General features: G+C 38.1%; 1 protein-coding gene across 1 annotated transcript in view; it reads left to right on the top strand.

The window, feature by feature from the left end:
• The window catches only part of ITPR2 (inositol 1,4,5-trisphosphate receptor type 2), a 516,873-nt gene that overhangs the window by 135,407 nt on the left and 367,287 nt on the right, over positions 1-14,179 (top strand). Inside the window, 1 exon segment of the mRNA XM_017864487.1 lies at positions 3,854-3,898. Within this exon segment, the coding sequence (XP_017719976.1) occupies positions 3,854-3,898 (45 nt within the window).

Genomic DNA, 14,179 nt, shown 5'->3' with positions numbered 1-14,179 from the left:
TTTTTTCCCCTGAGATGGAGTCTCACTCTGTTGCCCAGGGTGGAGTGCAGTGGCGGGATCTCAGCTCACTGTAACTTCCGCCTCCCGGGTTTACGCCATTCTCCTGCCTCAGCCTCCCAAGTAGCTGGGACTACAGGCGCCCGCCTCGTCGCCCGGCTAGTTTTTTGTATTTTTAAGTAGAGACAGGGTTTCACCGTATTAGCCAGGATGGTCTCGATCTCCTGACCTCGTGATCCGCCCGTCTCGGCCTCCCAAAGTGCTGGGATTACAGGCTTGAGCCACCGCGCCCGGCCATAAATTATTTTATTTTGTGTTTAATGTAGGTACATGAATTCCTGTTTTTGTGCATGTTTTAGTGAGGGATATATCATGGTTTCCAGCATGAATTTAAAGTATCTGTAATAACCGTTCTAATGTGTACTGAGTGAAAACTTGGGCCATAAGGTACATCCTTGGTTGAACATGTTGCGTATCATTTGGATATAATTTAGCTAAAATTTTAGTATGGATTTTTTTTAATTTAAAAGAAAAGTTGAAAATTTTCAAACAGAAAACAAAGTTTTAAAAGCTATGGTGAAACTTGACTAAAATAGATGAATAAACTTCTTCTGAACACTGTGCTAGAATTTTCTTTACTACCCAGTGAAAATGTTTTCTTTTAATCAGTAGAAAGGAGGCCAGTTAACTCACTCTTTGCCCTCTACCTTCCACTCTTGGATTCTTGGAACTAATTCTGTTACTCATAAGTGAAGGGAACTTAAGGAGTCTGAGGGAAAGTCTGGGTCTCTCTAGACAAAGGCCAGCCTCAAGTCCCCTCGATAGCTGTCCCAGGATTAACAGGTGACCTGTATCTTCTTACCCTCCTTGTGTATCAGTTCTGAAAACTGAAAGACTGCTGTCATGAGACTCTTGGGCTGGGTACTGCTTTCCATCCTTACTCCCTTCCCTCATACCCCTACTCATTTTCTGATTTGTTTCACCATAGTGTAGTTTTGTTTGTTTATTTCATTTAAATGGAATCATGCAGTACATTGTTTTTTGTGTGTGCCTTCCTCTACTTAATGTTTTTGAGATTCATTCTTGTTGTTGCTTGCATGAGAAGCTCGTCATGTTCATTGCTGAGTAGTACTCCATCGTTTGAGTATACCACATTGAGTTTATCATTCTTCTCTTACATGACATGCTTTAAAAATCTTAGCCTAATTTCTGGCTCTGTTTTACGTCCCTACCACTGTTTTCTCTGTCTTTTCCCCTTATCATCTTCAAATGAATGTGTCAATCTTTTGTGGTTGATTTCCATGGATAGGGTAACCTCTGCATACACAATTCTTTCTTCAGCTGAGGAAAGGTTTTTATCTTCTATTATCTTTGATTATTACTTGTGTTCCACTTATTCTCTCTTTATTTTGAGAAGTCTAATGGTCTCCCGTTAGTTGGTTGTCCCTTCTCTGGTTGTCTGTTACCATTTTCTTTTTCCTAATTCTCATTTCTGGATACCTTCCTTCTGTATGGAGGGGTAGCCGCTCAGCTGCCCATCCTCTGCATTGCTGATTTTCTGTAACTGCTTTCTATTAGTGCTAATGTGAATTTTAATTTTGTATTTATGTTTTCATGTATATTGAAATCTTCCTTAACTTCTTTTATATTCTATTATTTATATTATTATTTTATTATGTATATATTATTATTATTATAATTATTTTGAGACAGTGTTTCACTTCATCATCCACGCTGGAGTGCAATGGCGCAATCTCAGCTCACTGCAACATCTGCCTCGTGGGTACGAGCAATATCATGCCTCAGCCTCCCAAGTAGCTGGAATCACAGGTGTCCGCCACCATGCCCAGCTAATTTTTGTATTTTTAGTAGAGATGGGGTTTTACCATGTTGACCAGGATGATCTCGAACTCCTGATCTCAGGTGATCCACCCACCTTGGCCTCCCAAAGTGCTGGGATTAAAGGCATGAGCCACCATGCCCGGCAATATATGGTTTCTATACTATCATTTTTACTCTTTATGTTATTTTGTTGCCTTTATGTAGAGGTCTTGTTTATTTGTACTTTCCTGAGAATGCGAAACCGTTTCCTGAAAATTCGTTTTGTATCATATCATAGGAAATGTTGAGAGAGACTCTGAGAAGGAATTTCCCTTGTTCTGACTTAGTGTTCCATCAGTCCTATTTTGTTTTTTCCTTCCTTTCTTCTTTCCTTGTTATCCTCAGATGAGTGAGCTCTGCGCAGAAGCAGAGGGTTGAGTGGATTGTCCTTTCGTTCCATTTTTAAATTCTCTAGTGTGACAATTCAGTCCTCTTTCTAAATGTTCAGCTGCAGGACTGGCTGATGGGTGCACTTGCAGTGCAGTTCCCAGATTGAGCAGACATGGACTCTGGATTCTATGGACTCTACACACCTGGGCTCAACAGCAGTTGCTTTGCTTCTGTGTCCTACCCCTTTGCTATTTCTGTATCATCATGCAATGTCGTTCCAGCATAGCAGCATTCCTTTTCTCTCTTCACACCATGCTTCCCAGAAAGGCCTTGGCCATCATCTTTTCCCTCCACTTTCTGCCCACTTGCTTTCTGAGCATCTCTTTGGTCATGTAAAGACAGAGACAGGTAGCAGACTAGGGAAGCAGTTTTCTGCATAATTGCACGGCAGCTTGCCAGTGATAGAGAAACCCTTCTCTATAGGTTTTTGGTCGGTAAATTCTCTGGTTTTCTACGTCAGCGTTCAAACTGACTCAGTATCTTCTTATCTTTGTTTACATGGCCACTAGCTTAAAGAGACGTTGAAGTTTGCCACATGATAAACACCAGGTCATTACCTGCCTGTCCCCAAGAACTATCTACTTTATAATTAGCATCAGTTCATTGAAGACTTGGAATTTAGGTTGTTTTTTCAGCCTTAATTCTTAATGAGATTGGGAGTTTTTTCCTTTCATTTTGCTTTGCTTTTCGTTTTTTCAGAACCCTCATTGGTATTTAGTGATAAGTTGGAAGGGGCAATTCTTAGAGCTGCTCGATAAATGGTATTATGAGGAAGACTCCTGACCTTACATTTTAAATGATAACTTTACTGGGATTGTGCATTGTCTACACCAGTTGAGTCACATTAAAATGATTAAATTCAATTGGACAACTTGATGTTTCAAGAAACACACCTCATACATCTATTGCTTTACGAGTGATCAACTAGTTCAGACAACTAAGAATCGCTTTGAGACTGAGGACAAGTGGGAGTGAGGAGTCATGGATTTCAATCAGCCAGATGACGCAAGGGTCCGTACTCAACACATCCAGAACTCATCTTTGTCATCAGATTGGCCCCAAAATGCCACTATCCAAGCCTGAAGACGTGTGTTTGTTAGTTTCAGTAGTCCTCATGTATTTGCTCACATACCTGATACGTAGCTCCTTTTTTGCTCTGTTTCGTTTTCCTTTTCTTTGTGTGCATAACATGTAAAGCATGATCTCAAATCATCGATTTCCCTTTTTTAAAATTTCATTTTGTGTCTGAGTTATTGGTAAACGGCACTTGTTGCAAAGGGTAAAATGGTGAACTCTGTTGAATGTTTTTCCAGAGGAGGTGATATGGTCAATTCTTACTTCTTCAAAGATGTCAACAGTTCTGATATAAACCAAGGCAATGAACTTGGCATGTTAGCTTTTGTCTCCTGCAACTAGGGTTTGATGGTAATATTTTAAATTGTCATATTTCCTGATAGTTTCTTTCTTAGCTTCTTTTTATATTAAATTTAGTTGAGGATAGAATAATTAATTGAATTGAAGATCACTGGTCTTGTTAATATGCCTTTCATAGCAATGAAAAACTAATCTTCCTTTGTTTTTCTAGCTTAATCCTGATTATCGAGATGCCCAAAATGAAGGAAAAAATGTGGTGAGTAGAATTGGCGTTTCTCCAACAAATCTCAAATGTATTGTTTGTATTTTATATGGACAGATTGGAATTTTAATAGCAAATTTGAAGAGTAGGAACTCAGAGATTTTCTGAGTAGAGCCTGTGGGTCACAGGTAAAAGGTGATATGGTTTAGATTATGAGAAAATGTTCAATAATGGGTGCTTGGGAAGATTTTTGCAATGCAACTTGGAGGCCATTGTTGGTGGAGTGCTGAAGGCAGCTGGCATCTGAGAGATCTAATGGGTCTAGGTTTCATTTCCAGAAATGCACAGAAATTAAGAAGGATAAATGGAATTATGGTGTGATGATGTTAAAATAGGACAATAGGACATTCCTTTTGGATTCAAAATAATTTGAGTTTTATTTTTGGAGAACTTGAAGCATCTAGCTGACTGATTTTTCTGATTTTCAAACATGTCCTACTCGAAAAACATCTCAATTTATTTTAACACCAGTTTTCATGACAATCTTTATGATTATTTACCCTGCTTATTTAGCCATCTGTGAAGAAGAAAGCTTCATGGTGACAACATGGCTTCTTTATTCAATCAAAAATTCAGAAATTCAGGATAATTTGATGTGATGCAGACAGAATCTCTGGATGATGGGCTAGATTTTAAAAAAGTTTTAAAAAGCAATTTAACTAGATATTTTGATGTAATCTAGATAACAGTCTATAATTCAGTTTTCTTAGAAGTTTAGCAATTCTTTTTGAAATTAGTAGGTATTATTACTGCATCATTCAAGATTCTACCCTTTGACAGAAAGAATTGGAATGTTTCATTAACACGGCCAGTATCTATGCATTGGTACATAGCTTTAGGTTTTATGAGGATATTGACCTGGGGGAGGTGAATCCGATCAGAATTTCTGTACCTCATTCAATCCTGTTTGACTCGTTTCTCTGACTGCCAGGCTTACAATAGAAATAAAGCTGTGAAGTATCAGGTAATTGGCCCAATAAAACCTTTAACATATCAAAATGTCTTTAAACATAGAGATAGGTTTATTTGATCAATTGGATCTCCTATTTGTAATTCAATTTTAGCGTACTGAGTGGGCTCTTCTCTTGTTGGTTTTCACATGGCTGCCTCAGGATTGTTGCGTTCTTACTCTCATAGGATTTAGGAAAATGCTGTCAGTAACCAGGTTTAAAAAGCAAAGTGTGCATCATGGCTTCTTTGGTTCTTACTATAAGCTTGTCAATGGCCTCTACCCAAAGACCACCAGGAACACATGGGTAGTTGAACAAGTTGGGTTTATTACTTACGCAGCGGGAAAGGACACCTGCCATGGGGAGCTGTGGGGCATCTCAGAGCATGTCAGAAAGAACTTACTAGAGGATTTGTGTTTGTGTAAGGTGATTTGGGGAGGATTTAAGGAAGTGAGGCTTTGCTGTGGATGAGAATGCTGTCAGGAAGAGGAATTCTGTAATCTTAATAAATTTTATCTATAGGGAAGACAGTCTTCTAAGGAAGCAACAGTCACTCATATTAGTTGGGGGAGAGGGATGTTTAGTCATTTTGTGGCTTGGACAATATTCATATTTTGTCTGTGTTTAGACATGATTAGGGAATGGTCTTGTTTTGTCTTGATCCATCACAGTCACAGAGTGGCCTTGTCTGATGACATTCTGTGAAATTGTTCAACAGAGAACAGCATGGCCTTGCTAAGAGGACCAGACCACCTATTGGATGTCAGGGACTGCTGCTTTTCTCTTTCAATTACAAAAAAAAAGTTTATTTTTGTAATATTCTGTGTGACTTCTTCAGCATGGTGTAGGGCCAAGAGAGTCTTGTTCTAGCACCACCATTAATTTTTGTGGCCTTGGACAAGTGAGATAGGTTTCTTGAGACTCAGTTTCCCCACCTGTGTAATGGGATGAAGATGTTTGTCTTATGTACTTCACCTGCATGCCATGAGGATAAAATAAGATCAGACAGATGGAAACTCTTTGAATTTGTAAGTTATTTGTATTAAAAGAGCATCATATCAAAATTTCAAATTGTACAACTGAATTAAATCTTTGCACATCTCCTTTCTACTACTTAATATTTGGTGATACTACTGATGATTTTGGCCTGAACAGAGTGGGAGAATACAGTCTTCTTCCCTACCCAGGGGTTTTGCATCTGTGTATTCAAACATCCACAGATCAAAAACACCAAAATATAATAATATAAATTAAAAAACAATACGATATAACAAGTATTTACCTGGCACTTACACTGTATTAGATATTATGACTAATGTACAGATGATTTAAAGTATATAAGAGGGTATGTATAGGTTATATGCAAATACTATGCAATTTTACATAAGAAACTTGAGCAGATTTTTCTATTTGCAGGGGGTCCTGGAACCAATCCCCTGCAGATACCGAGCGTTGACTACATAGGGCATGGAGGTTCTATGGAACAGCACAAACTATATAAATGAGCATACATCCATAGTGAAGTTCACTTTTTCTGTTAATCAAACTTTTAGTTAGACTTGATAGTTTTTCTTCTTTTTATTCCAAAACATGACTTCTTCATTGACCTCTGAAGGTGAGAAAGAGTGCTCTTCTGTTTAAGCCGTTGTTACTGGCAGTACTTTAATTGCGTTCAACACAGATGGGTCTCCTTTTGCTGTGGATGTTTATGACTGAGTCTCATCTGTCATCTCAGGGAGACATCCAACTGGAGACAGTTGATTTAATTTTTTTCCTCTCCAGAATACCTAGCTTGAGAGCAAAGAAAATTGGGAATGTGGAGCCATAAAGCTAACAATATAGCTTCCTATTTTATAGACCATTTGCCACAGAGCAATAATTATTTTTCTGTCTAAAGAAGAAAACAAAGGAGCTGTTAGAGTTTATCTCCAGCCTGTGAAATATGCAATCAATTTCCCAAAACAGAATACTGTTTCACCTCAGATCTGGGTTCCAGTAACACTGACTTTATTATGACCACGCTGATTTTTTCTTTCCTCGTTTTCCTGATGTTGTCTATTTAATGCCCAGTTAATATTTTTTTGTTGTAATTTAGAAACCTTTATCAAAATGTTGCCTTCCATATTTGAAGTTTCAAAGGTTCATGCATGGTGCTGCTGAAATGAGGCAGTGCGTGTCAGAGCTCCCATTAAGACACAAATTGCTGTATTTATTCTACAAAGGAGTCTGTTATTTCCAATCTTACAAATGTACAGCATCCACAGGGACCCTGTAAACATTGGAACCGTATCAAGCCCAGCTGGGAACCTGACGGTCGTTAGTTTCTTCTGTTTGAAAGGCTGCGTCTTTTCAAATGGCTCTTTGAAGGGGAATTTTTTGGAATTAACGCTACCCATCTTAACATTACCATATTTATGTGGAATGTGATCTGATTTTTCTTGGGAATGTCTGTTTTAGATGTCGGGGTTTCTGGCCACATTGGGCCAGATAATTCTTTGTTGTGGTGGGATGACTTTTGCCTGTAGGATGTTTAGCAGCGTCTACAGCCTCTACTCACCAGGTGCCAATAGCAGGCCCCTGATTGTGGCGACTACCAGTTGCCCAGAAATTGCCAAATGCCCCCTGGGGGGCAAATATTCCCTGTTGAGAACCACCAATCTATGTGCATTTATATACATCAACAGAAATGTTTCAGGAACTAGGGAACTTTGTGGAAATACAACTGAAAATCCTGTTCTGTAGAATGTGGAGGTCGGGGGAGGTGTACCAGATTCTGACAGACCCTCAAATTTTCCTGAGTACCAGATTCTGACCCCCACATTTCCTTGTTTTACTATATATTCATCAGTGACAAGGTGATAAGGAAAATACAGAAACAAAGGTTCTGTCAGAAATTAATTTGAGAGTAGCAGTTTGTTAAGGAACCTCGGCAAGAGAAGTGTTTGCAGCTGTAAATGGCAGTGTTATGTGCGGTTACATAAAGTCAGTAGTGAGAGCCCCGGAGGATGTGAACAAAAACACACGTGCCTGCACATCGTTATGCTGCTGTGGCCACTCACAAGTCTGAACCAACTCTGCAAATGCAGACGTTTCTTACAGAATGTCTCTGGCTCCCAACAACAGAATTGCAACGTGATGTCTGTGCTAAAAATTCGATGACTCACAAATGAGTCAACAGAGAAGGTGTTCTAGGAGCTGACTGCTTTGTGGATGCCTGCAGGCCCCAGGACGGCATGGGAAGCAAGGAGAGCCATTAGTTGAGTTGACTCAGCTGGCTTTTCATAGCGGATTTTCTCCATGTACAACCTGGGAGGCTGTGTGGCTTTCTTTCTGAGTGAAAAATGCTCGTTTGATTAGGAGCTCAATAGACCAGGTTAACATTCAAGGCCCTGCGTTACCCTAAATTGAGAGTGTTTTGGAGAGCTAGCTGAGGTTAAATTTAATACCTGTTTAAGTTCTGTCGTACCTTAATGTATTTTCATGATGCAAGAGAGAGGGCATTGCACTTCTGTAATTCTCTGTGGGAAACTAGTGTTTCTGTGTCTGTTTTCTTAAAAAAATCAATATGAGTTTATAAACAAAAGCCGCAAGGACACAATTTTAAACTGCATTGTCTTCAGGTTATAAAGATATATTTTTGACTTTTTTCTATATTGAGGCTTTAGACATACATTAAAAATTGTATACTTATCACATATTATTCAGATGTCATTAGAGGCTGGCTTGAGGGCACATTCCAAGGAGTGGGCTTGAAGTTTACTGTCAGACTGTCTACCAAGAGAGTTTATTAAGCAAATTAACAGAGTACAAGAGAATGAAAGCAGAATGCTTAAGGCTACAGCACAGTGCGCGGTGGCTCACGCCTATAATCCCAGCACTTTGGCAGGCTGAGGCGGGTGGATCATGAGATCAGGAGTTCAACACCAGCCTGACCAGAAGGGTGAAACCTCGTCTCTACTAAAAATACAAAAAAAAAAAAAAAAAAAAAAAAAAAAAATTAGCCGGGCTCGGTGGCAGGTGCCTGTAATCTCAGCTACTTGGGAGGCTGAGGCAGGAGAATCTCTTGAACCTGGGCATCAGAGGTTGCAGTGAGCCGAGATCACGCCCCTGCACTCAAGCCTGGGTGACAGAGACTCTGTCTTAAACAAAACAAAACAAACAAACAAACAAATCTTCTAAAGATGTTTGAATTTCTTATTCACACATAAACAATTGATGTATGCTATTTATAAATGGAGATTTTCATTTCATTAAAGCCATTTTCCAAGAACCTAAGTGAACTGTTGAAGGGTGGAATAGCGCATTCCACTTATCCTGTGTAATTAAAATAAAACCACAAGTCTTAAACAGTATGAGTAATTCAGAGTGACCTCTTTTAATTAACCTGAATTGGTGATTTTTTTCTGTGTTTGGAAGAGAGTCTAATTGTTGTAGCGTGAGTGTCAGAATAGAGAGGTCCCTGACTACTCTTGTTAGGGCTTTACAGAGAGACATTACCACGGAGGCTAGGATAGGAGGGCAATCTCTAGGAACCTGGGTCTGATCTCTTCTTATGAGTCTAGAAAATTTATTTCATTCGCATTTTAAAAGAGGAATAAATGCAGGAGGATTAACTCCTGCTAAATGAACTCAGGAAAGACTGATGAATAAACCACAATGCCAACTTTCAATTGCCAAATAGATCTAAATATTTGGGTCAGTTGGTGCATTTTCCTTGAAGTAGAATATGTATCAAAGGCTAAATTACAATACTGGGGTGCAGGAGACTCAGGAAATTAGATGACACATACTCCTTTTAAGGATATGCTATTTTTCCAAGAAGGCTGGCTATTGAATCTACACGAGGCAATGGTGAGAGAAACTGTTTGATTCTCCGTTTATTTGGGTTACGTGCTGATCTTCTGTTAATAAGCCTTTATTCAAACATGGTTCAATATGACTGATAACGTTTTATCTTCCTTAGTTAATATTATGTTTTAATTGTGCCTTCCCAATATTCCACTTAAACCACTTGTGCCCAAATCCCATTGCCTATAATAGTCACAAAAATCCTTTGGGTTATTTGTATAACTGATTGATCTTGTTCATAATTTCTGTGTCCTTATATTCCAAGGCAATCTTCTCTCACATGTATTAACAACACTTAGTGTGCTTGTGGCTCTTTCTTTTGGCTGCAATAGGATTGCAAAATCCAGGAAAAAAAGCTCTTTTCCAGTGTTTCTTTGCAACTGTAATTCTCCTGGTCTATTTCTCCCCAAGTTTTCATGTTACTGAGGATATCATTAAAAACAAACATGCTTTGCTCTCTTTTAGAATTATCACTTCCTCTTCTAAACCTCCTCCTTCCTTCCTTTTGTATGCCATGTTCTTCGTAATCATTGTCCTCTTCAGTATCAGATGTCACTACAGTTTTTAACCTTGAGAAGGAATTCCTGCTTGCACATGGTCTTCTACTGGGCTCTGTAAAAGAGGATTGCATAGATCTTGTTCAGGCCTTTTTGCCTCAGCTGTTTGCAGTTGGACAGCAGTGTGGCTTTAGTGTCACTCTCAGATTTCAAGGCCTTCAGTTCAAAAACTGTGTTTTGCCATCCGTATCTTATTATAACACCTAGATTTTAATGTTGAGCTACATGATATAGATCAATGAAGCAAAACACTTTTGAGTTTGCCCTTCACTCCATCCTTCCCTCCATCCCTTCCTTCCCTTTCCTCCCCACCTGCCTCCCTCCCTCGCTTTTTTCTTTTCTCCTTTTTGAGACAGAGTTTTACTCTGTCGCCGAGGCTGAAGTGCAGTGATGCAATCTCGGCTCACTGTAGCCTCGACCTCCTGGGCTCAGGTGATCCTGCCACCACAGCCTCCTAAGTAGCTGAGACCATAGGCATGTGCCACCATGCCTAATTTTTGTACTTTTTGTAGAGATGGGGTTTTGCCGTGTTGCCCAGGCTGGTCTTGAACTTCTGAGCTCAGGTGATCCACCTGCCTCAGCCTCCCAAAGTGCTAGGATTATAGGCATGAGCCACTGTTCCTGGCCTCTTTTTCATTTTAAAATTGTATATAGTTAAGGTATATACCATGATGTTTTGATACACATATGTATAGTAAAATGTTACTGTAGTCAATCAAATTAACATATCCATCATGTCACATAGTTGCCCTTTATTTTAGTGATAAAAATACCTAAAATTGGCTCTCTTAGCAAATTTCCAGTATAGAATACACGATTATTAACTATACTCCACATGCTCTGCATTAGATCTCTAGCCTTATTCATCCTACAGATATGTGACTTTGTACACTGTGACCTCTATTTTCCCATTCCCCCTGCTCCTGGTAATCATCCTTCTATTCTGTTCTCTTTATTTCTATGTATTGTGTGTGTGTGTGTGTGTTTTTCTGTTTTGTTGTTGTTTAGATTCTACATATAAGTGAGAGCATATGCTTTTTTTCCTTTCTGTGTATTTTTTTTTAACTTAGCATAATGTTCTCTAGTTTCATCCATGTTGTCGCAAATGGCAGGATCTCCTTTTACAAGGATGAATCATATTTTGTATATAAACGTATATTATATATAGCGCAAATTTCTTTATCTGTTCATCCGTTGATGGATACTTAGGTTGTTTCCATGTCTTGGCTATTGTGAATAATACTGCAATGAGTGTGAGAGTGTATGTTTCTTTATGAGGTGGTATTTCATTTCCTTTGGGAATATGCCCAGAGGAGGTACTACTAGGACTTATAGTAGTATTATTTTTAATTTCTTTAGGAACTTCCATATTGTTTTCCACAATGGCCATGCCCATCTGTGGTCCCACCAACAATGCAATGCACAAGGATTTCCTTTTCTTCACACCTTCCTCAGCACTTGTTATCTCTTGTCTTTTTGAAAATAGCCATTCTAACAGGTGTGAGGTGACATCTCATTGTGGTTTTGATTTGCATTTCCTTGATGATTAGTGCTGTTGGGCACCTTTTCTTATACCTGTTAGCTATTTGAATGTCTTCTTTTGAGAAATGTCTATTCAGGTCCTTTGTCCATTTTTTAATTGAGTTACTTGTTTCTTGGCTGAGTTTTGTGAATTCCTTATATATTTTGTATATTAAACTTTTATCTGGCTTAGTTTGCAAATATATTTTTTTAATTCCTTGGCTGCTTTTTCATTTTGATGATTGTTTCCTTTGCTGTGTAGAGCTTTTTAGTCTGATGTAGTCCCACTTTGTTTATTTTGCTTTTGTTGCCTGTGCTTTTGGTGAGATAGCCAAAAAATCCTTGTCAACATCAATATGAAGAACGTTTCTTCTAGGAGTTTTTTCGTTTCAGATCTTATGTTCAGATCTTTTGAGTTGATTTTTGTGTATGGTGTATGATAAGGGTCCAGTTTCATTTTTTTTGCGTGTGGATATCTCGTTTTCCCATCACAATTTATTGAAGAGACTATACTTTCCCATTGTGTCATCTTGATGGCCTTGTCAAAAATTAGTTGACTGTGTATGCTTGGGTTTATTTTTGGGCTTTCTATTCTATTCCATTGGTCTATATATCTGTTTTTATGCCAAGACCATACTGTTTTGATTAATGTTGTTTTGTAATATAATTTGAAATCAGGAAGTATGATGGCTCCAACTTTGCATTTCTTTTTTAAGGTTGTTTTGAAGACTCTGGGTCTTTGGCGGTTCCATACAACTTTTAGGGTTGTTATTTCTATTTCCAATTGAAAATGCCATTGGAATTTTCATAGGGATTGCACTGAATCTGTATATTGCTTTAGGTAGTATGGACATTTTACTAATATTGATTCTTTCAATCTATGAACATGAGATATCTTTCCATTGATTTGTATCTTCTTCAGTTTCTTTCCTCTGTGTTTTATAGTTTTCAGCGTACAGCTCTTTCACTTCTTTGGTTAAATTTATTCCTAAATATTTTATTCTCTTTGACGCTATTATAAATGGAATTGTTTTTGACGCTAATATAAATGGAATTGATATCTTTTCAGATAGATTCTTATTGGTGAAAAGAAATGTGACTGATTTTTTGTATGTGGATTTTGTATCCTGCAACTTTACTAAATTCATTGATTAGTTCTAACAGTTTTTAGTGGAGTCTTTAGGATTTCTACATATAAGATCCTGTCACTTGAAACAGGGATACTTTTACCTCTTCTTTCCCAATCTTTATTTCTTTTTCTTGTGTATGTGCTCTTGCTAATAATTCCGGTACTGTGTTAAATAGAAATGGTGAGAGTGGGCAGTTTTGCCTTGTACTAAGTCTTGGAAGAAAAGCATTCAGGTTTTCCCCATTGACTATGATATCAGCTATGGGCTTTTCATAAATGGACTTTATCATGTTGAGGAAATTTCCTTCTACACCTATTTTGTTGAGAGTTTTTTTTTTTTTTTTTTTTTATCATGAAAGGATATTGAACTTTGTCAAGTGCTTTCTCTGCATTGATTGAGATGATCGTGTGCTTTTTATGTTTTATTCTGTTAATGTGGTATATCACATTGGTAGTTTTGCATATGTTTAAACCAACCTTGCATCCTAGGGATAAATCCCACTTAGTCATGGTGTATACACTTTTTGACCTGTTGATGAATTTGGTTTGCTGGTATTTTGATGAGAATTTTTGCATCTATATTAAATCTATTGATATTGGCCTATAGATTTTTTCTTGTGGTATCTTTGTCTGGCTTTGGTATTAGGGTAATGATGGCCTCATAAAATGAGTTTGATAGTATCTTTTCTACTTCTTTTTTTTTTTTTTTTGGAAGAGTTTAAGAAGGATTGGTGTTCTTTGAATGTTTGGTAGAATTCAGCTGTGAAGCCATCTGGTCCTGGGCTTTTCTTGGCATCTTGTTTTCTTTTGTTTTCAAAAAATAAACCCAGCAACAGGCAGTCACAGAAGTAGAGCAAAAAAGGCAAACATGGAGAGTCCATTATGTTTATCTTCTCCAGGTTGTTAGTTGATAGTTTTCTGGGAGCCTTCTTGATGATCAAGGTCTCTCTGTAGCATAATAGTTAACAGGTTAGGACTGTGGAGTCAGCTAGAGCTGGATTTGCTATTCAGCTCCAACACATGAGAATTATGCAAACTTGGCCCCTAAAGCCTCAGTGTTCTCATCTAAAAAATAGGTTAATAATATTAACTCATAGCTCTCAATCCTTAGTAAGCTATACATATTTTTAGATATCATTTTTTTCCCTGCCAATAAAAAGAATATTCAGTGACACTGGACCAGAGGCCATTTTCTTGCACACTCCTGCTTTTCTTCTAGTGTACCACACTCACTTCCCTTTTCTTCTTTTCCCCTCTTGCTACCTTTCCA

The sequence above is a fragment of the Rhinopithecus bieti genome, unplaced genomic scaffold, assembly GCF_001698545.2.
Source record: "Rhinopithecus bieti isolate Rb0 unplaced genomic scaffold, ASM169854v2 scaffold_72161, whole genome shotgun sequence".
Classification (NCBI taxonomy): Eukaryota; Metazoa; Chordata; class Mammalia; order Primates; family Cercopithecidae; genus Rhinopithecus; species Rhinopithecus bieti.
The sequence above is the reverse complement of the archived record's forward strand: the minus strand, read 5'-3'. Positions and strand labels throughout refer to the sequence as shown.